The sequence below is a fragment of the Meleagris gallopavo genome, chromosome 9 (genome assembly GCF_000146605.3).
Source record: "Meleagris gallopavo isolate NT-WF06-2002-E0010 breed Aviagen turkey brand Nicholas breeding stock chromosome 9, Turkey_5.1, whole genome shotgun sequence".
In the NCBI taxonomy this organism is placed as follows: domain Eukaryota; kingdom Metazoa; phylum Chordata; class Aves; order Galliformes; family Phasianidae; genus Meleagris; species Meleagris gallopavo.
The window spans coordinates 8,881,520-8,906,016 of NC_015019.2; the positions used below are offsets into that span (position 1 = coordinate 8,881,520).

The window sequence follows — 24,497 nt, forward strand, 5'->3', positions numbered from 1 at the left end:
GATCTTACAGATGAAATGTTTCTGTATACTCAGGATATCAGATGTATACCTCAATAGCTCGTGTTTCCTGAGTGCAGTTTAGTGTTAGTTTGGGACCTATTGTGTAAACATAATATTAAAATATGGTTTCTAAGAGCCAAGTAATTTTGGTTGTAAATTTAAAATAGTACTGTTTGCTCAGAGATGTATTCAGTTCAAATGCCTGAGATAATCAAACCAACACCAAATAAATAAATCTTTATAATTAGAATGTGTGCAATGCTAACATTTTCAAAATACTAGGTAGATGTTATGGACTGATCTATGGATATTTAATGGCTGATAGGAAATCCCATTCAGCAGCCTACTTCAGCTGCTGTCAATGCAAGTATGTGTGGCACACACATACACATGTATCTCTGCAGGAGTCCAACAAATGTATTCACTTTTGCCCAATTCTAAGGGTATTAATTCATTTTCTGATATGGATACAACTGTGGAAGTTATCAAAAAAGATCTGACTGCATTATCTAACTGAATTGGATTAATTGTAAGACCTTTTCAAAGAACTTAGCAGTTTACTACTCTACTCACACTTATATGTTTATATTGGTCTTTTTCAGACAACTTACCTTTTGAGTGCTCCTTTATATCTAAATGCTGTTAGTAGTAACAAGAGGGAATAGTAATGGACATTACCAGAATAGTTAAGACATTTAATTATATGAAGGCTATTTAAACAGATGCACTTTGTCAAGTCTGACTGCAGGGTCTAAATGAAGTTTAGTAGGCGTGTCTTCAAATAATTTGTGCGCAGCATATTTCATGGGAATACACTGGGAAAAGCCAGCCTGAATGCTTTTCTTTCTGTTGTCTTAGGAGAAATCAGAACAGTGACTCTTCAGCATTCATTACCTGAATCTACCAGCAAAGCTTACATAAAAAATCTGTATAGACTCCATCAGCTCCACCTCCAATTTTACTCCTGTTGTGGGTTTCCACTCCTTCCTTTGAAACAGTTTTATGTAAACATTACAGTTGCTTGTAATAACTCTTTGCTTTGGAGTTGGTAGTTGCAAACCTTTCTTGTCCCCATTAACATACAAGACAAATGAAGCAAAAGACCAGTTTACTTTCTAGGGACTATCCTCGTCAATTTTCAGGCTTTCGCCACCAAAATCAGGCAACCTCTGTATTAGTATGACTGGCAGAAACCTTGTAAATAGTCTTTAAACCTAATGACTAATTAGAAGAAAAACAAGGCAAAATTCCAAAACCATTTAAACTAGTTAGGACCTAAGTCCATCACCAGATGAGCTATTCTAGCTGTTTGAGTGCAACGTTGAAAGGTGTGCATTGCATACAGCACTCAGGTGAGTTGTATTTCCTGTGCGTATCTTTGCCCTCTCTCAGAGGCTATCCAATCTTCCCTCATCAGGTCTCAAGGAAGAAGCATGCTCAGTTTCTTTCTTAACTCCTGGTTAAAAATCTACCACTCAGACTGTTTAAACTAATGCAGATCATTTTCAGAATTGATTTTTCACAGGAACTGATCTTGAAGACGTATACCTGCTTGTGAAAACTACGTTGGTCTTTAGCTGGTGTGAACCAGTGTGTTCCTAATTACAGTTGGTGGAATGGAGCTGGTGTGCAAACTGTGTGATGATAAAAAGTTACCAATCAATGTAAGCAGATACTGTCAGCAGTTGTTATTCCTTTATTAAATACAGTTGTCTCTTTGATTGCCTTCAGTACTATGCATATAATTCTTTTCTCAACTCAGAGGCTGGTAACTTAATTAAGCAGTGTAATTTTAAACATTATCTACATTACCTTTATATTATATGTTCTTTTCCATTTCCAAATATGATAACCTTGCTTTTTTGTCCTTTACAGCCAACTCTTCCAGTATTTTATTGATTAGTGTTCCAGCGTTTCACTATCAGGCATTCTGAATGTTTCTTTTGACTTTAGTACTTACCTGATTCTCGCTTTCTTCGCAAATGTTATTGTTCTTGCCAACTTCTTTATTCTGGAAAAATGTCAGATACATCTCTCTTCTAAACTCCCTCCCTCTCTTCCTTCCTCCCTTCCTCCCTTCCTTCCGTCCTTTTTCCCTTCTTCCCTCCCTGCCTCCATCCCTCCCTTTCTCCCTTTTTCCCTTTCTCTCTTTCCTTCTTTCTATTAAAATGTGCTACCATACAGCCTGGACAATTTACTTGCTGCAGCGATCTTGATATGAACTGATTCTCCTTCATTATGCACCTTCAAATTTCCTTCCAGTTTAAAAGTGAATCTTTTCACTTTGTTTGTAATTGTTGGGAACTTGTATTAAAGTTCGTGTTTCCTATGTAAGCAAGATTATTAATTCCTTTAAATTTCAGGGGACTCATACGTCTTAAAACTATTTATAGCTTTTCTTATCTAGAGATGGAAACACTATCTAGCTGCCTGGGGAATTGGAATAAAAGTGTTTTAAAGAAAACTACTGAAAGAGCTATGAGTGAAGCCTTTCTTGCTTGTAATTCTAATTTAGGTTCTACTTGGATTGCATTTTCCAGTGTTGTTGATCCTTGTTCCTGTGTATCATATGGGGCCCTACTTTGTGGACCTGAAGTCTTGTATGTACCGTATGATATGCCTCTGTGGCTGCTGTAGACTTCTGTTAATGAAAAAGATGATTTGCTGAATATTCGTATCAGTAGGGAGGGGTTTTCAAGTGGATACAATTTACACAACACGTGCTGATGTACAGTTTTCCATCATAGGGAAGGGTATCTCTTGGAGTATGGAAGTACAAAGCCAAAAGTAATAGCAAAGGCTGCAGTGTATCATGGCTGAGGGACATACATGTGGTATGAAATGTCCCCTGCCATTTTGAACTGCAAATCAGCTCATTTTGGTTTGGTTTATTTTTAAACAATGTATGGACACATTTTTACAAAGTTACTGTGGTGAACCCAACCCATTCTGGTTACTTTTCTGTTGTCAGAAGCTTCCTGAAATGCCTGTTCTCATGCAGCTCTGCTTATTATTGCTTTTACTTTACAAACACTTATGCTGTTAGAAAATGCTATTTTCATGCACTTCTTTTTTAAAGATTCTCTATGACCTCATATGTAGTTTAGTTTGGGTTTTGATAGCTTCTTAAAGAGCAAGTACAATATTTTCTGCTCTTGTGCAAATTAGAATTGGATTCCTATTTGCTCACATTTTCTGATTTTGTTTCTTTACAGTAGTTTGATGTCATCCAATGCTTTCTGGGATATCATCAATTCGGGCAAATTAAAAAACAAAAAACAAAGCGTTTCAGTAGCTTATAATGTAACTATTTCTATGCAAATATTTGACTGTACAAAGTAAAGGAAGGTATCTTCCCATTCTCAAGGATGCCGTTAGATTAGGAGTTTTCAGCATTTATTATACCTAGTGGTTCTTTTGCCCATGAAGGGATCTTCAAAGCATCACTTAAGGGAGGTATAAGCATTTTATTTCAGATTATTCATTCCTTATAAATTTTATGATTTTGAAGTTGATCACACAAATATTGAAGTCAAAGGCAAGTGAATGGGACAAATGCAGGTTGGTTTTTCTCTGGAACAAGACACCTGTGGGGATAAACTAAATGTGATGCTGAGAGCTGTCAAGACAAATTAGCTGGTCGGAAGGCATCTAAACAAGTTTGAAATTTAATGTGAGTAAAACTGAAAAAGAGATCTTTCAACTTTTGTACTTAACATTTAGACCTGCAATATTTGAGCATTGAGCTGCACTTTTTTTTTTTTCCCTAAAAGATAAACTTATTTAAAAAATTAAACTATAGTGGCTGAAACATTATTTCATTCATGCCAGCAACCTAATTGAAAAGTTTTTCTAAGGAATCAGGTGCTCTGAAATCAGGAAAAAAAAAAAAAAGGCTCTTTTTCAGGTGGAAATTAATTCAGTAAAAGTTATCAGAACTGCCAAACTGATGATGTTATCACTCTGGTAATTTAGAATGTAAGCAAACTCAATGTTAATTTTGCAGACAGATGAGCCAAATGCACAGAAATTAAATGTGAAGAAGAAATACTGAAAGGCTTTAAAATGATAAAAGTAGCAGCTAGGGAGAAAAACGTTTAGTGATTATCTTCAGTTACAGCACAGTTTATGAAGATACCTGCGTACAACATACAAAAGTCCTCAGTTCCACAAATTCTGGTACCATTCTGGACCACAACTTAAGTAACACTGACTGTATTAAAGCCAGAAAAAGATTAAGTTCACATTATGACGGCAGTTGGAAAACACTCTGGAAATAATTTCTCTTAAATAATCTCCCCATTCATATCTAGTAGTGAGTGTTACTAAATAAGAACCACACACATTCCACAGTTGCTAGAAATACTGTGAAACCAGGTGCTCCAGCTAGTGAGCCAGGCTGTGCAGGTTTGACACCTGGATGTTGCTGACAGGATGGTAGTAATGTAGTGGGCTCTGGTTACACAGTTCTCTGTGCTACTGGAGTACTTTTTCTGAATTGCAAACGTTCCTAAATGAGCCTGATTAATTCAAGATCTGGCACTGCAGTGAAAACATGATGTGGATACACAGTAAGAGCTACTGACCACAACAGTGCACCAGATGTGTCTGAAGTAAACAGTACTTTTCCCAGCCAGTGTTCCACAGAAAAGCATACAACTGGATTATAATTGTACTGAAGGTTACCTTTAAATCTATGTGTTTTCTTACAGAAATGATAAATGCTATGGTCAGTTGGGAGCCTCTAAGATTTAGGAAAAGATGTATCTATAAAGCCTATATGGAAAAGTATACACTATCATTTTTTCTGAACTGACCTTCCATGTAATTGACATTTATCAGAAGGGGCAACCACAGGTATCTGCATTATAGTCTGACAGAACCACCAGAGAAATCATACAGTGATATCCCTGACACTGTACAATTCTGAGATATTTGAAATCCAGTTTTCTGATTCTCAACTCAGATAAGTTATTTTGTACAGCAGTTATTTATCTGTTCCTCTCCTCATGACCCTTCTATCATTTCTTTTAGCAGCTTGGTTTGTAAAAACCCACTCGCTGCATACATTGATTTCTGCTCTAGTTGCTTCCTATGGCTTTGTGGTATCACTTATATGATGCTTATAATAGCAATCCTCTTTTACAAAGTGGATATCCATTAATAATTTATATATTTACCTATCAGAGCAATAAGGTGTGTTTATTGGGTTCTGTTCTCACGCAGACCTTGCCTTTGATGGCACTCTTGCCTTGGTCAGCATTCAGCAATTCTGTGCAACATACTCCTGAAATCATTACATTTTTGGACTTTACCTATGGCTTTAGTTCTGGAAGATCCACGCCTGTAATTAATATACAAAGTAACTACCATTTTTATCTTTTCAAAAGAAATCACTGGAAACATGAAAATAACCTGATATGCTTGCCCTAACAGCAAAATTTCCTGGTGCTGCTTTACCACCAGTGTAACAGTGTCACATCAAAGAAGGCAAGCTGATCTGCTTGTGTCACCTCATCTATGTGCATTGGTTTGCAGCTTCAGCTACTGCTGTGATCCCAAAGGGTGGCACCCCTAGTAAAATGCAGGAAAGTCTTCAATTAAATACCTGCTGAGGTCTCAGAATTCACGGCCAGTGCTAGATTCTCAATGCAGAAAGGGATGTATGAAGTTTGGCTAAGGAGATGCACTGCATTGTTAGAATAAATTTCTGTCAAACAAAAAGTCAGTATTTCCTGAAAAACAACAACAACAACAAAACGACATAGAAAAAGGAAGTACTTTAACAAAGATTAAGACAGTTAAAGCTTTGTCATAGTCCAGGGAGGTCTATGGCAGAAGATTGCTGTAATTCACCTTTGTAGTAGCTATATTTGTTGGCTTAGTATGCACTCTGATTGAGGAAAGATTTTGTTTGCTTTGATGTTTGTTTTTGAAAATTCTGCTTTTGAAAATTATCAGCATTCCAGGCCAATGCTTTCTAGAGGGTAACTAAATATATTGGAAAGATCCATCTATATATTTCCAATAGCTGGCTGTTCAAACATGATGTTCCAGAATTGTCTGTCTTATTTGATGTCTTCCTCAACCTGCTCCTCCTCCTTTTTGAATTTCATACTGTTTTTTTTTAAGGGTAACATCAAAGAAGCTTGTATGCATATCAGTCCTGCAGATACTTAGCACATTGCTAGCGTTTATGTTATGAAAATGTAAGAGAAGTGCTGTTTGAGAAAAGCTGCTACAAAGCAGGTAGTGATTTAATGAAAAGCACAAAGATTGAAAGGGGTTTGCCGGAGTCCTGTGTGATGTGAATGTTAAGAAGCCCATTCACGTCATCAGCTTCCCTGCTGTACTTTCCATCGTCCCTTCTTTTTCAAGCTAGCTAGAAGACAGAGAACTGCATGCTAAGGAAAACCTTAAACTAAATGTGTAATCAGTCTAGCCGTGATCAATGCAGCACAGTTAATAATTTTTATTAACTGAATTAGCTTTTCTTTTTTTGCTGTCTCTGCATGTCTTTTGGGACTGGAGCAACGTAAGGCATGTTTAGAATCTGGTTGCTTTTGGAAAATTCTGCTTATACACCCAAAAATAAAAACAAGGCTATTTTTCCTAAGAAAAGTGTTCACCTAAAATACATTTAAATAACGAAAGCATATGTCCAATGAGTAGTTCAGTGTGCAAGTTTTGCTTTGAGGATCTCATTCTGCTCTTGAAACAGTGCAAATGTGTGCAAATGCAGCTGGAAAAAAAAAAATGTAAAACTGTAAAACCGCTATTAAATGAGTTTGCTGGAGTCAATGAATTTCTGCTTGAAACAGTGATGGGATTATGGCCAAGCTAAGCCTAGAGGTGTCTGGAGGTGCACAGGAACAGACAAATGATCACCACAAGAGCTTTTTGGGTTCACAGAGCTAATATTGTTTTGGCTCAGTAAGTCTACAAATTTTGCATTAAGTCTTTTATGAAAAAAGTGCCTTTGCCATTGAGGCACTTTGCTACCAGCAAGCACTATAAATTTGTTAAGTGTGTTTAACATTGTAATATACCAAATAGTGGCGTGTTCTGTAAGTAGTCCAGTTGATTTAAGTGAACCATTCAATACACATGATGCTGATGTTGAGAAGTAGAGTCGTTTTAATTAACTGGCATGAGAAATTAGAGTTTTCCTTTACACGTAATTCCTTCTTTTTCTAAATTAGATCTGTTTTTTAAGCAGTTTTTGTAAACATTGCAGCATAAATTCATTGACATCTTGATACAATGATTTTCTGTAAAAATATGCCAGTGATTTGTACTGGCAGGAATGGTAGGAGAATGAGGCATCATATCCCTATGAGCTTTTTTTCATCAATGTATACAATCATTATTAAATAGACCACTCCAATACACTTTACACTTTTAATATATAAGAATATATTTTTAACTGCTGATTTAACTTGATGCTGCACTTTGCTATAAAGCATAAGAAAGTTTTCGCTATGCTTTTGATCCGAGGCTTCATGTTGCTTTGTGAATGTCCTTCCTGTTTTCTATACTGACTTCCAACATAGAAGGTTGTGTCTGTGTTATGTTTCTATTTGTATAGATTCAGTGACAATACAAAACCAGATTCACTGATAAATAGGTGCTGAGAAATCAGACAGTTTGTGTGGGAGTTTCTGGAAATCACTTGCTGTGTTGTCAATAAATTATTTCATATACACACTTGGTTAATTTTCCAAATTCACTGGAAAATTATAATACAAATTGTATTCATCAGATTTCATTGGCTGTGTAAAGATGGCAGTTTCAAAATGTTTGCATTACATTCCCTACATTTTAGTAAAACATTCCAAAGTCTAACATGGATTTTCTATTCTAAAATATATAATTATTTTTAAAAATGACCCCATTTATGAAAGTTATGAGATATTATGAAAGTTACGAGAAAGTTGCTGTTAAAAGACTTCTGTCTCTTGAAGTAATCTGCAATGCAAATAGGAAACAATATAAAGCTATTAGGAATAATCTTCATATACCCTACTTGACTAACTAGGCAAAACTTCTTCATACTGTCATGTCACTTCAGTGCATTAAAAGAAGGCTTCCATTCTTCTATTTCAAATGGAAAAAAAACTGTTTTGTATTCAAGCATTAAACCTGTTGCATTTCTAAACTAAATACTGCTGTAAAATAATATTGCCTCACCAGCTGAGTCCTTCAACTTAAATAAAATGGCAATGTCAAGCAATCTATTCTAAATAAGTAGAGTAGAGAATAGAATATTTAACTTTACTAAAATTTATGTTGATACTACATGATACAGGAAGTGAATATTTTTAAAGAATTGTCTACATTCTTAATCTTTTAATTTTAAGAAGTGTTTCTTTAACATAAGTAATTTAACTGTAATATTTAATTTTGAATTAAATTTTTGAATTCCAAGGGATTTGGCACCCCCAAGAGTAATTTAAACCTTTTAAAAGTAATAAATATTTTATAAAAATACAGGATATATCATGGTATAATTACTTAGGATTACTTGTCCAGCGTCTCAGAAGTTTTGTACAGTTCTTTTCTGCTTTTTAAGTAGAAAAGCCTTGTTGCATTAAGAGGCTATCTACCCACATACTACTGTCAATTTGTTTTTTCCTATTCACATCTTCTTACTTTCCTCACTGTCCTTCTCACCCTTCTCCTATGCAAATCAACTCCTTGATTTGCATGCAGTTCTTTAATTGCAAGTCTGATAAATTACATTCTTAAATATTAGCAGTATTCATCTGCCAGTGTATTATTTTGTCAGTTGCACAGTTGTTCAGTGATACAATTCAGCCTAAGTCTGGACACTGATTTCTAACTGCTGTGTAGGGTTTCAGATTTCTTCCTGACTGACCCGCTTAACATAATTAGCTTTTTCCTTATGCTGAACTGACAGATACCTGAGAAACAGCAGGCATTCCCAATGTTAATAATGCGATTCAGCCCAAGGCTTTTTTCTTAAATTACTATAATATAGAAGATTGCAGTAAGTTGTATTTGTTGAAGAAACTGTGAAGATCTTTTAGCTTAACAGAATCAAAGATGAAATCAAAATACACAAAAAAGGAACAGAGAATGAATATTATATTTTCCCAAAGGCTATGGTTCACAAAGTACTCGGCTTATGATGACCAGACTAGGAGATTCTCTTTCTCTGTAAGATTCCTGTTTAATGCTAGGTCATGAATCAATACGTGACCTATCAAAGCTGTCTATAAAAGCTCATTGGTCTTAAGCAAGAAAAAGTTCTCTATCATGACATAGAGGTAACTGAACTCAATGTCATTAGATGAAATATCATCAGATGAACTCAAGATTAATTAAGATTCATGATGCTCATGGTGCACATATTTGTAATAAGAGGTAGTCCCTACAGCATAGGTTGCTTTCTAAATCCATCAGGAGAGGAAACCGTGGTCACAGGACTGGCTCTCAAGTTAGCAGAGAAACAGAAGTACCTCCTCCTCTTCCTTCTCCCCAGTTCATCAGTCTTGTTGCTGGACCACATAAAACATAGCTGTTCTTTCCCTAGCTAACCTACCTGAAAACACACACTCATTTATGACTTCCAATAGCATACCTGAGCATCCATGCTATCTAAATTAGCAAATTCATACTAAGTAAATTTGTACTGTCTCCACATCACACTGCAGTATAAACCCAGAACATACACTCATTTAGAAGACAATTCACCGCATAAAAGTCAACGCAGCATAAAACTTTTCTGTAATATTACTTTTGACAATAGGCATGCAAGTTATTTTCTACTTTGAAAGTGTTTCAAAATAAGTAATCTCTGACTGAACAAGTACTGTGGGTGAATGGTTTGTGTGCTTTTAGAGTGCTGTGAAGCGTAACAGGGACAGTAAGGAGGAAAGATTACGGAGCTAGTTGTCCTGAAAGCATCAAATCTATCATTAAAAATATTTTTTTGTTGTATTTTTGTAACAATTAGCTAATGATTGCCAACCCTTGCAGCAAATGTCTAAACCTTTGCAGATCCAATCATATATTTTCCTTCAGAGCAACACTTTCATATTACTTAATGGTAAAATTTAAGATCTATATTTTAATTCCTATCACTTCAAATCCAAAGACAGCAAACATGATGAATAATATGCTTCAGATTTTCCCTTGATTAGTGGGCTACATGTGTGCAGAAAACACTTCAGTCTTAGAGCTGTGATTTCCCCGATGAAGAAATCGCCAGCCAGATCTTAATTCCTGAAAGTGTTTCCCTGCACTGTGGAACAATGATCCCGAAGTGCAAGTGCCCCAGATGAAATTTCATAACCCTCATGTGCTACAGATGCTAATGGTAATAACTGCCATTTCTCTGCATTTCACCACCTCTCTCTTATCTGTTAAGTACTGTTTCTCTTGAAATTACTTGTAAAGCTCAGAACCTTTATCTGCATCATGCTTCTCATATGAACTTCTCATATCTCAGTCCCTTCTAACTCTGCTAGTCACTGTGGATATCCTCTTTAGCAATCCACAAATGCCTTGAACCATGCAAAGCAAAGTTTTTTGTTGAAATATTGCTGTATGGGAACAACATATTCCCAAAAACCTTTACTAATCCCTAGACAGCATTGTGTGCATTACTGACAGTAAATACCGCTTTGACTCAGGTTACTTGAGCTGAAGAAGAGAAAAACCTAACAAGCAGCAGGATACTAATAATGATCCTATATTTACATACTGCCTCTCGTCTCAGAATTTTAAATTCTGTTATAAAAGATGCACAAGGACAATTTTATCTTTAGCTGAAATTCCAGCTGTGGACTGAAGTGTGATTATTGTTTTAAACAGAAGTGAATCAGGCAATACAGACATTGACAACAGACAAAGCAATCTACCTTCTAGTTTTCACCAGGAATGGACAAAGTTACAAATTTTAACATCGTTCTTAGAATCATGGAATCATAGAATGGTTTGGGCTGAAAGAGACCTTTCAGATCACCCACTTACTACCCCCCTGCTGTAGGCAGGGACACCTCTAGACCAGGTTGCTCAAAGCCCCACTCAGCCTGGCCTCAAATGCTTCCAGGAGGAGGCATCCACAACCTCTCTGGGCAACCTGTTCCAGTGTCTCACCACCCTCACAGTAAGGAATTTCTTCCTAACATCTAGTCTAAATCTACCCTCTTCCAGTTTAAAACTGTTTCCTTTTGTCCTGTTGCTACATGCCCTTATAAAAAGTCCCTCCCCAGCTTTCCTGCAGGCCTTCTTCAGGTACTGGAAGACCACTGTATGGTCCCCTGGAGTCCTCTCTTCTCTAGGCTGAAGAGAAAAGTGCTTTGACTGCTTTCTGTTACCTCATACTCTTGGAATCTCAGACCACATGAGCATGTGCTTTCATCGACGCCAATATGCAAGAGCCACAATGATGACTTGGGTTAATATAGATTGAGAAAAAATATAATTTACTGAATCATAAACATTTACCTTTATTATGCTGATGTATGCATTTCCAATCTGATGTATTTGCAGACCAGTGCAAGTAATCTGTGCATAAGCAGTATTTGTCACTTTCATTAACAACTGTGATTGTGCAATTGCCTATGTATGTTTAATCAAAAGTTGTATGTACATTTGCCCATACCTGCACCAGATTACTACACTTTCTTTAAATAGTTTTATAGGCATGGTTTTTTCAACTCTTGTTATTATCCTCCTTGTGTATTAGCATTTATTGATTCTTAGAATCTAACCAATGAGCTAAAACACAGAAGCTGGCAACACAGGTGCAAACCAGAAGATAATGAACACCGGAAATAAGCATGGCTTTAATAAACATCGCTTTTTTACTAGATTCTAGTAGATTATATGAGGGGAATACCTTGAAGATCACTGTACCTTTTTAATCAAGAAAGGGAATATACCAGTGCATGACCGTACTCTAATCTAAAGAGTCCCTTGAGAGTATTTCTTAATTATATTGCTTGATCAGTTTTATCACCTTACACAGAGCAGTCAGTGTACAAGATATACTGATGCTACTGTAAAAAGAGATGCTCTACTGTAATAATGGATTTATTTTTCTATAGTTGTCTCTTATTTACTGATTTTGTGAACCATGTTTAGCTATATGCAAGGTTCACTAATACAAACTCAAGGTCAGTTAGCTTTGGGATGATGTCTTGCAGAAAACTTAATCAAAAAACATGCTCTTCTTATTCTGTTTTAGTGTGCAATTGTTACTGACAGTCATTTGGATTGAAAGCAACACAGATGGTAGTGCATCAACAGTCTTCGAATACAATTGAATTTCTTATTTTTCAGTAGCAATCTCAGATAATCCCTCTTTCCTAAGATTTGTACAGATAGAGAGATTGTGGGGATGGCCTTAAGGAAGACCACATGCTTTCTCTAAATACAAGTACACGACTTGCAATAATTTTGAGGCACCATGTGAATTAATCACAGAGAATTTATCACACTCTGTTGGCCATCTAGGCTTGTAAATTAATTTTATTGAATAATCTTACCTAGAGTTAGTGGTAAAATGACCTTCTGACCAAAATTACACAAGTTTGTCTTCAATTTCCTCTGAGCTTTTTGGATGTAAAATGGAAACCGAGCTCATTTTTCACTCTGCAATGAGTTACCGTTCATTTTTTCAAAAACTACTTTTTTTTAGAGTAAGAAGTTAGCCACTGTTTTAACATGTTCACTAATTAGTTGTTGTTGTGTTTTGTTTTGTTTCCCCGAGATATATTCTATGTTCGTTATGTGCACCAAAACCCAGAAATGTGGATTCTGTTATCATTTGGGCAATGTTATCTGTAGAGCACAGAAAGTCATTGGTTCCATATTTATTAGTGATGGTCGGATTGTTCCATTGTAATTCATTTTGGTGTTTCTTGAACTGCTGCAAAATAATAATACATATTTCAGTGTTCTACATAACTTATGAATTTTGTATATGATTGTGACCTGCTCTTAATCATTTTCACCACACGTTCTCAACAGCAGTAAGACAGGAATCCAGAATGTGACTTGTGCAGACCTAGCTAAGCTTACTAGGCTTAACCATAGATGCAGATTATTCACCCATGTTCTTTCACCATTGCCATTTGCTTCATTATGAGAACAAACACAGACTTCCAGGATGGTATTACATTACATTACATATAGTACACTATAAGGTTTAATTTTGCTGATGACATTGTGCTTTTATGTGACACCATACCAGTTTGCAAGCAAAATGAAAATATCGCCTCATCTCACCTCAAATATGGAATATTAACGAGATTTGAAAGAACAAATTTTATGGTAATTCCAGCAATTCAAACCAAGTATGACATCAGACGGCAAAAGAACAACAAAAAAAAACAGAAGGCTGAATTATTTCATATGCCCTGCAATCAGCAGGCCAGTCTGACGTTACAGAGATGAACTATACAGATTTGTTTCTATGGAATTTCTGCCTGGATATGTAATATGGAAGCTGAAGATCTGTCAAAGGCATACCTGAGATACTTAAATACTTTTGAAAACCACCAAAGATTATGTGGAATTAAATTATAAGAGATGCCAGGATTCCTCATATATCAACTCTCTTTTATTGCAAAAGTTGTTCTTAAAAGAACATGTAAATATTCAAAGTATTTTATGAATGATAAGTGTTGCTTTGCCACTAAACAGAGGAGGCCTTATTAAAGAAATAGCTGCAGAATTACCATTAGATGGGTAAAAATATATGGAACTTAACAGTGGAGAGAATAATTGAAGGACAGCTCATTATACATAGGGGTTAAGAAAGTATTTTTTTTTCATGTTCTAAGTGATCTTAATGCTTTTTGGAAAAAATCAGAGATTAAATTAAATACTTATTTTGAGTGATCGTTTCAGTGATTTCATTTGCTTTTAAAATACTTAGTCATTACTGATATGCAAATCATTATTTCAGTTGTCCCCACAAAAGCTATTGATAATTTTTGCTGAGGATCACCAGAGAAACAAGAAATAGCTATTAAGATCTCTCTGTCCACCCTTCTTTTAGTGATCAATGGCTTGCTTAGCACAGTTTTTAGTGCTTTTAAGTCCAATTCTGAATGTCTCAAGAAGCATTTTCCTCCATTTTTATAAGAAAATTAAAATAATTTAAAATTATCCTCTATCTGTCCTTTTACTAAATATATGAAAACTTCCCATCTCTCCATTTGTAGTTATAATCTCTCTGTTTTGCTATTTTGATGAATTATTTCTTGTATATTTGATGCATTCACTAGTTCTCTTCAATCTCTTTTCGTTTTTTTTTTTCCTAGAAATGCAGCATCTGTGAACTACTGCTCTAAATGGATCCATTTCTTTTTTTACATGAAAGTCCATTAGTGATCATTCTAAACCTCTGTTATATTTTTCTAGTAGTTTCTTCCCGGTACATGGTTCAAATGTGAGGTTCAAAGTGTTTCTTCTCTGCTTTGAGTGCCTTTTTCTTCCATAAATCACAAGGTGGATTTCCGCACAACTAAAAAAATTCACAGTGTGGTTTGGTAACTAACAATTAAAATCTCTTGGCAGTGAGCAATTAAAATCTCTCCTTGGTGTTCTATAAATTAGAACATTTCAGTATGAGCTCATTCTTCATGCTGAGTGATCAATTACAAGTGCCTACATATGATTTTCCTGCCTTTAGGAATGGGCAACGGGTACGTTCCTATTTAGAGCAAGAGGTCTTTCCACCCGCTGCAAAGAATGTGCTATGTTGATACCCTATTTGAACCACTTCCCTTCTGTCTTCCAGGGAAGCAATATTTCAGTCTGGAAGAGAAGTGAGAAGCATCCTTAATATTCATGGTAGATTTTAATGTAGATCTGATGAAATATTAACATACAGCTTCTTCCATCTGCACTTTAAAGCTACTGGAAGATGTGCTAGAGCATTTTAGGCTGGATTTTCCTACACAAGTAGGAAGTTTTTAGCTTCCTCTGAGCAATATGAGGCTGTTGAAATGGTACGCCTTTATTTATAAAATATTTGATGGATGTATATTTGAAATATACAGAACCATCTCTGGTTTGCCGTGCCTGAGACCAAAACTTGCTGAAGTCATTTGCTTCTTGTATCTGGAAATGCTTAATATAGACATGCCTCTGATGCTGAAAACAAAATTTTGAAAGATTAGAACTATTTGCATTTCAAGAGAGGCAGCATGGCACAGCAACTGACATTTGCATTATTTATTAAACCACATTAACTTTGTCATACAGGATGGTAAAACCTCCCACACAGGTGCAGTCACAGGGTGGAGAATGCTGGGGAAAGAGGACAAAAGGATCGTATAATTCCCACACTCTTTATTCTATTCCTTTCTCTTGTTGCTCTCACTTATTTGCTCCAGCGTTTTGAAGGCAATTCACTTCCAAATCACTACAACACTCTATTCCCTGAGTTATATAAGGCTAGAACTAGAATTTAGTGTAGAATGAATGATTTACTTCACAATCTGATGCTTAGTCTCTATATGATTACAAAATAAAGCAAGAAACAAACTGTGAGAAAATAATAAAGAAATAGGAGGAGGGAGAAGAAAACACAACAGAGGAAGCTAGTGAAGAGAGAGCTATAACATGCTTTTCATTCAAGTGATAATTGCTATGTCTGAGTTGTCAGGCTGATGACAGTACTGTCTATCTTAACTCAAACAGAGGTAGTTTTCCATGTAAACTAAAAGGCAGATGTGTCAAATTAATCCCTTCTATATTTGTAGTAGTTTCAGAACAAGTACAGAAGACACAATTACTGCCTCCTAAAATCTATGGAATTGTCTCTGTATGATGCTTAGAGGTGAACATGTTTGTAGGGAATAGAGCTGAGTGTATTTTGCAAAATTACAATCTATTGCATTTTTATCTTAAACATCACCCACACTACAACTGAAATGCACCGGAGTGCTTTTGTAGTTCTTCTTTGCCATAGACTAGCTGGTGGAGAATTTGAGTAAAGAAAACCAAACATGGCGCTGGCCTTGAATATTTCTGAGTGCATCACTAGAGAAGGTCAACAAGGACACTTGTTGGGAGCCATTTGAGAATTAGTTAATCAGGAATAATTTCATTCTGAATCACCTCTAGAGCTCTTCACAAATACAACCTTACAATTTTTTCTTCTCTCTGAAATCTATAATAATAACTCACTGAGCTCCCTCTTCCTAAGTCCTGTCATTGATACATAGCATCAGGGTACCACCTAAAAAGTTCAGATTTAGTAGGAACAGTAAATTACTGCAGTAGTAGCATTTAGAAGGTATCTAAAAAATTAAGCTGACAGGAAATGATGAATATACGTAGTTGTTCAGCAATATTCCATACTATTGATATTTATTAAGTCCAGTGTTTCATTTAGTATCTTTAAATATATATGTATACATAAATATAAATATATACATATCCATTTCTGTCAGCTTTGGCAGGACAGATTTTCTCTGGAAGAATGGCATTAAAGTTGTTGGAAGCACTTTCCTTTTTTTTTTCTTCTAAACTCTTCAAGGTGTTAAAATAATTTCTCAAAACACCTCAGAGCAAATCATAACATACTTTTTGCTTTCCTGGCATATGCAAGCACTGTAATATGTATTGCACCTCATGCATTTTTTTCATCATTATAAATAAAAATGTAAGAGATTAAACCTGTTAGAAACAGATGTATGGATATGTCGTTAGATGGGAATATTTCTTTACTCGAGTACATGAAACATCCATCTGACCCATAGTGTACATTTAGGACACCATCTTGAGGACACTCCCAGAAAGTGCCTTCTCACTGCATTTGAGGTGTCAGAATTAGAAAGAGAAAATTCGAATGAGAAACTAGGAGGGCAAGAAGGTGTCCCAGGATTATGTCTGGGAAGAAACCTTGACAGTATATTGTTGCTTAAGGAGCATCCAATATCTCTGCAGTTACTTGATGTATTATTTAATTAGATCTGAAAGTGTCATCCATAGGACCCAATTTATTTATGAATTTTGTTTCCTAATATATTGCACTGCGAAATAGGGATACCTGAAGGGGGCTGATCTCTTCTGAATTTGCATTGTTCATTTGTTCTTCCTGCAGTGGTCAGAATTCAAAGAAAGGTAAGAATTCTGCATGATGTGTCTTAAGAAAAGGTTACAGGATAATGCAATGCATGACAATTGACTGCCTGTACTAAGGTTCTAGACAATAAAATAAATTTCTTCACATAATGACCTGAAAGATTAGTTACACTTGATAAATGTAACTGGAGGGACATTCATTCATTCGGCTCAGATTTTTCTGCATGCAGATTCACATTTATTTAAAGCAGTCTGAATGTATACTCTTTATAGATGGGAAAAATTTGTAATATATCCCTAAATCTCCAGATAATAAATACAGAGCATTAAATTGCAAGCATTGCTAAAATCTTTTACGGGGATAGTGCTAATTCTCAGTCAGCTCTTGGAAAATATATAGATGCTAAGTCGTCCTCAAAAAACCTAGGAGAAAAGAGGTAATAATGATAGGGATGAAGAAATACCTCAGCCAAATAATTTCTGTATATTATATGGACTATATATGATACGAGGCGGGTCCCCATTACTGGCATTGCCCATGGCAAACCTCTGGTAATCCACATTTGCTGTGCTTAGAGAGAGCCCAAAGTCTGCGTTACAGTAGCTGCTTCTGGAAGGAGGGCAGCAAAAGGCACAAAAATCCTGGCACCCTATGGCTGTTAACCCAACTAGCCAGCCTAGTTCTTCTTCATTATTTCTGTGCCACTCCCTCATCACTGTTGGAAAATTTGGGGTTTTTTGGCTAATTATTGAGAATCCTAGAGCTCAACTCATAAGTCAAGCATTTATTAGCACTAACTCATTCTGTTCAATATTTTTTAAGATATCACTATTTTAATCTGGCTAAATAGCAACAATCAACAAAGTAGTTGCTGCCATAATTTATTTCTAAGAGGTATTACAGTTTAAAACTTTTAGGAAAGCCCAGAGAAGAATTGCAGACAATTCTGATTCAATGACTTCTAGTAAAACTGCCAATGTGGTACTAGGGGAACACGGTAATCCAACTGGGAGTCACAACAATAAATTGTTGTTTCAGTTTTGGAATTGAGAGCAGAAGGAAAATGATGAAACCTTCACTTTGGAACTGCTTGACAATTCACTGTTAATTCTGAGGACTTCTCTGTTTGCAGCTCTCAGTTTTCTTTCAAATCTATTTGTCTACAGAAAGACCTGAAAGGAAGCTATCAAACTTACATTTTTCTAAATAAGGTATGACCTGGGTTATCTACCCAAGTTTTAAATTGCATCTTATGAAGACGAGTTCTTGCATTACAGGATTCTGAGGTCACAAAGGAGGATCAAGGAAGCTAAGTATCATCCAGATCAGTTCTGTAAGGCTGCATTTGCAGTAGATCATAGTATTTAGCTGTGCCTCCAGTACACTGCAGGATTTTATATATTATGCTCTGTAAATAGAGGAGACTCCCTGTTCCTGACAGACTGCTGCAGAACAGGTAGTGATCTAACGAAAAGCAAAAGGAGACTGAGAAGGGGTTTGCCGGAGCCCTGTGTGATGTGAATGCTAACAAGTCCTCTCACGTCATCAGCTTCCCTGCTCTCAGCTCCCCTCCCTCCCTTCCTTTCTCTTTTATGAGCCAGCTTGAAATCAGGGAATTACATGCTAAGGAAAACCCTTCAGCTAAACATATAATTATTCTGCACAGGATCAGTGCAGCACAGTTAATCAGTTTACCAACTGAATTAATTTTTTTTTTTCCACGTCTGCATCTCCTGTTGAGAGAGGAGAAATTCTAGATTTAAGGGGAGAAATTGGTTGCAGTTGTGAAGTGAATATCTGAAGCTGAGAATTCGTTATGTGAGGATCCTCTACTGCAGGCTGTTTGGGCAGACAAACCTTACTGCCAGTCCTTGAGACTCTGAGCAAAGGACTTCAGGTGGAGTTGTTACTTACAGGTGCTTGAGCCACCACTGGCTTATTCTTCTTATTTTAATGTCCAGCTGTTTTCTGAAAGTCACAGCTGTATTTCATTGCACTGGATTGTTCCAAAGGGTTAGTACTTATCTGTACACAGGTGTCAACCCACTGTGAAAGAGTGACCCCTCCAAACCCACCAAACTGTACAGGATTACCCTCCATTGCGCATGGACGCATACCAGAGAATGGTGGAATTGTTCAAGTTGTTAGGGACCCTGAAAGGTCACCTAGTGCTGGTCCCCCGGCTCCCCTGAAATAAGCAGGAACATCTTCAGCTGGATTTGGTCAAGCAGTGCTCACTGATAGCATGCTAGCAACCACAAAGTGTCTGAGTTTCATAGTAAGTGCAAAAGTTCATTGGCCAACGAGCACGAAAGTCTCCAGGTCAAAGAATTACAGATGTAATTACCGAAGTACATCTTGTCATTTAATCATGTTTATTAGAGGAAAAAGAGAACCAGCTTGTAAAGTATCGTGATAATTAATACCCGTGTAAGTTGTACAGGTAATATTTGTTTTCCCTGCGGTGCTGAAATAGAACTTAAGCAATGCAATGTAAAGTTCTTCCTCTTAAAGTAGATTTTGGAGTCCACAGTACATATCGGAGGAAAATAATCAAGTTATGTAAGAAATGGAGAAATGCCAGAAGAAATACTCATTTTCTGAAGTGAAAAACATTTACAGAAATTTAAAATTTTGGAAGAAAAATAAAGAAAAAAACCCTGCTTTTAAAAGTAACCTCACAATTCATGTTTCTATTCATCTGAAGAGTTTCTTTTTAATCACAGTGCCTTCTGCTATGTGTTACGCTCTGAAGACAATTTCTAAGTTATTTCGAGCCTTAATTTCAGTCCTATATAAAGCCTCTGGAATCAATTTCTAAAAATTTGCTTGGCCTTTTCAGGTTGTCCACAACCTCACATGCAGTGCCCAAGTTGAGTTCCAGATGAATGCGTTCCCGAGATAGGAACTGAATAAATACAAGATGCCAACTTGTCATAATAATGTTTCTTAGAGCCTAGTAATTTTTACTTTTTTTGGCAAGTAACATTTCCTTAAGGAAAAGGACGGAAGGATGTCTTCTCTTGGTTGAGACTTGGGCTACGGCTGCTTCTGCTAACACACACCATAATCAGGATGCATTCTGGGTAGCCAGGTCTCAAACTATTAACATCATTTCTGTGTCTTACTCCCATCTACTATTCAATTGCGTGGTGCTGCTGGTAGTCACTCCTGGTTAATCTCATACCACATACTGTAATAACAGTTTTAAAAACTAAGTTAAAGAATCTTAAATAGTTATGACAAATGCAAGTTAAAAAATCAACATATTATTTACCTGTGTTACAACATGCAACCTTTAACGCATGGCTAGACATTTTTAAGGAATAAAAAGGCATATTACACCTGCAATATTAGATACATTGTTCATTAAGATGTTACTTTCTATGGTAAAGATAGTATTCCACTATCCATTTATAAAGTGTTAACTTCCCCAAAATGTTTTCACTGTACCTTTTAGTCCTGCTAAAAAAGTGTCCTCTCAGCCTAGATGACATACGTAAAAGCTGCATTACTATGTGAATATTGCTACTTTGCAGGACTTTGACCTCTCTAATGCATTCATAGCCACTTAGAAGAATAACTATAGCTACTGGAGCTGACATAGAGAATATACATAAATTAAAAGGAATTTTGCCCAGTGGTCACAACTGGGCAAATTTTGTAAAATTAGGGATTTCCATGTACTTTTAAACTAATTTTGGAATGATTCCATTTGCGTTTGTTATATCTGTTCTTTGATTTCTATTGAAGTGTGCATTTTCTAAAAGCAAACATTGGGATAAAACAGGAATGTGGTGAAAAAGAATGCATATGCAACTTTACTGCTTGTAGATTTGCAACAGTCATGTTACCAAGGGAAATATCCGTCTTGTGAACACTTCAGTGTTCACTGTATTATATATATGCATAAGCCCAGAGGCACAAAACTGACAATCCTGTCTACTCCAGACTTCCTTATAGATGCAGGATGCAGTCTTTGTATAGAAATGTAACTGTCAAACAACTCAATACATTTAGGAACCTTTTGTTTTTGCTTCCTGTGGATTAGAATTTCCCAAGATGAAATTAGTTTACACCAAAAAGGATAAAAAAGTAGTAGGGAGTATTCTTAAATTAAGCAACAAGTATTACACACACTGACATTCACTTTACATAACAATTCAACCCACGAGTTAAAATAGCATGAGAAGGTCTACTTTATAAGTCTTTTACATAATTAATATCAAGGTGTAGATCAGAAGTCTCCTCTGCACTTACATTAGGTACTGATTTCAAATAATGCCATTGGAATATGGGAATCAATCCTGCACCTAATGGCTTTGGGATACACCCCAATGACCTGCTTTACACCTCCCAATTAACCTCAATTGACAAACACCTGAGACATACATTCCCTCAGATGCCGTTCACTTTGCAATACTGTATGCTTGCAGAAGAACAGTTTGCTTAGAAGTGCGGTGCTGCTGCTGGGCACTCCAACAGTCCCACTTCAGTTCTGTATGGGGATGTATCTCAGCAAAATGAGACCTAAGCCATTCCCTTATTAACGATAACGCACTGAAAGCTTTAATGACATTATATTGGGTATCCAATTCATCCCTCCAATAAGTTCAGTAATCACATTACAGAAATTATTTCCGTGAGTAATTCACAAACAAAATTTGCACCTCTTTTCCTTATATAATGGAGATGCATTAGAGCAGAAATCATTTGTCTCTAAGACAGGCAGCTCATCAGAAGCAGCATGTAACAGCAATGCATTCCACTGTGGAAATACATTTTCCTCACTCAGGAGACATTTAAAATACTTCTCATCTTGAACAATTCTTCCCCCTTCCCTCCAAACCAAGCTGTATGTAACACTGCTGAGCATTATAAAGCAAAACATGTCACAGCTTATGGCTGTGTTGTGAAGCTGCAAGCATGCAGGGAAATTGTCATTCCTGTCAAGTTATCTGGAAGAGTTTCCCCTGTGAAGCCGTGCTCAGCACCGCGCGCTTCCCACTGCCCGCCCCACATCGGGCACAGGATGCCCAGTCCTCGGACCGGGGCTGCCGGAGACGCAGAGCCTCGCACAGAGCAGCACAAGCTGGGAAGCCTGAACGAATCAGGACATGTCACCAAAGCATCAGGATTCCTCAGACCAGCCACTGGCACCTTACGCTCCTTGTATCTCCCCAAACTACACCACGAGTGCTGCACAGACACTGCATCAGATCACCTGACGTGAACAAAACAGACCTAATCAGGGCAAATTTAAAGCAGCCAAACATAATAACGTTACACTGTGCAATGCATAATGGAGCCCTGAGACACAAATACTTTATGTCTGCGTTTTCCAACAAATGCATTAGATCCCTGCTCAGTTCCCAGCAGAAATTCTGACAACATGCTGTACAGCTTAAACAGCCTTGCTCTTCAGTCGTGCCTCTGAAAACTACTGTGCAAAGCAGCATATGGGCTATTAAAACTGAATAAACTCTTCCCAAAACAAAGAATACAGGAGCAGATACGCATTTGCAAGGATCCAAAGTACAGACAATGCATGATAATAAACAATCATACCTTTCATCCAATCCACTACTTGCTTGGGCATCCACTTGCTAATAGGTTCCATAACGAGAGCCATCATCAGATCACTTATCATTCACACCAAAATCAGAAAAAGGAGAGAAAAAACGTATCAGAGCATGGCTGGGATAAGAGAGCTGTAGGATTTTACAGTGCAGTCCAAAGAGAAGATGATGCTTTGTCCCTCCAGGTTTCTCCTGCACTGATTCAGTAATGTATAAAATTACACTGCTTGATCAGCTCTGGCACCTCCCCCACTGCACACAGCCTGCAACGCTGGAGCACACTGAGCCAGGAAATGGTGCAGTACGTATAGACTTACTTACAAGAGCCTCTACCCAGTGATCTACTTATTAGACTGGCACAAATATAAAATTGTATTACACAGAGAGCAATTGGAGCTGGAGCTATTCCAGGCACTGAGTTTTAAGGAGCTTTATTCCAACAAGCTGTGGGATCTTCATCGGGGAAAATATCACCACTGTAACTTGATAGCAGATTGTCTCAGCTTCATTGTGAATATGCTGACTGTCATTCAATTTAAAGAGAAGATAGAAATATCAGAGTATCACTTGGCATCTGGCAAAATGCTGAGCTCCATCTTTACAATGCAAAATGTTGCTGAAGTCTTATCCTATATAATCATGTAATTCAGAATGTCAAACACAGGCTAAAAAGTCTCACCAAGATAAAACTATTGGAAGAAAATGCTTTCTTTTCAGGCCACATTCAGAGCCAGCCTGTGATCCTCACATTTTGTAGTGAAAAGTGACAGCATAGAAGGTTGGAGTCAATTTTCAGTGCTACAGCACCCTTAACAGACAAGCGTAGTAAGTATTTTGATTGAAAGAGATGGAACTATTAGACAGCCTCTCCCTTCTGTTAGGAATAAAAATGTTTTCAATATTCCTAATAATGAAGTTTATTACCTTATCAAAAGATGAAGGTGAAGCATCTTAGTGAGATGTGCTGGACAGTACTTTCTGGACCCGTTTATGATTGATTATGCCTCGTGCAGCAGCGTGTTCTGCATCATGTGGTTGAAGAGGTGTGTGCTTTCTGTTCAAGCCATTGTCAGAGATACACAGCCCCACCATTTTATCTTTGGAGGGAAAACTCAGACTCCAGAAGAAAGGCAGAACAAAGCAGTTCCAGCTTTCTTTCCGGTAACCTTCCACCCATGCCTTTTCTTCTGCACTGTTTCAGGCTCCACTAGCATATTAGAATAAGAAAATGATATTATTGCCATATCTCCCTCACTCACCTCTCACACCAGGACCGTGTTGATTTATCTGTTCTCTCTTTCTTACATGAGGGAACATAAAAGATTTTTTGTGCTATGTGTTTGTGCTATGCTGTTTCGGGCTTCTTCTTTAAGTCTATATAGATAACAATGCAGACAAGCATCCTTTTTTCCCCCCTGAAAGGTCTCCAAAGGAATGCACCATCTCAGTTCAGTGATGCACTCTTTCCTTTTTTATTTTTCGTTTGTGCTGGGAAGTAGTGTGATTAGTATTCCATGATGTATTTTGAGTGCTCAGAGCACAGATCTCCTATTGAAAAGGATTCACATCAATTATCCTTCAAGAAGGCTGTTTGCTGTTTCCAGCTGAACAGCATGTCAGCTTCCTCTGTGAGTTTTGGGAGACCGCTTTCAGTAGCTTTAGTTCTAAATGGCTATTTACAATGGACATAATAATAGCAAGGATTTGAAACACAACGTGCTACTCTTTTTACTTAATAGCGGATCAGAACTGAGATATATGGAACAAATATTTGTTAGCTACTGGAAACCGTGCAAGATGTTTGGTTAAAATTATTATTAGAAAATTATCACCTCTCTTGGATT

At 36.8% G+C, this 24,497-nt stretch overlaps 1 protein-coding gene across 1 annotated transcript in view; it reads right to left on the reverse strand.

Moving 5' to 3' along the window:
- Nucleotides 1-22,970, reverse strand: part of LOC104912176 (connector enhancer of kinase suppressor of ras 2-like) — a 173,753-nt gene extending 150,783 nt beyond the window's left edge. The window contains exon 1 of the mRNA XM_031554656.1: nt 22,643-22,970. Within this exon, the coding sequence (XP_031410516.1) occupies nt 22,643-22,724 (82 nt within the window). The 5' untranslated portion in view covers nt 22,725-22,970. The remainder of the gene's footprint in view (nt 1-22,642) is intronic.
- Nucleotides 22,971-24,497: the final 1,527 nt, after the last annotated feature.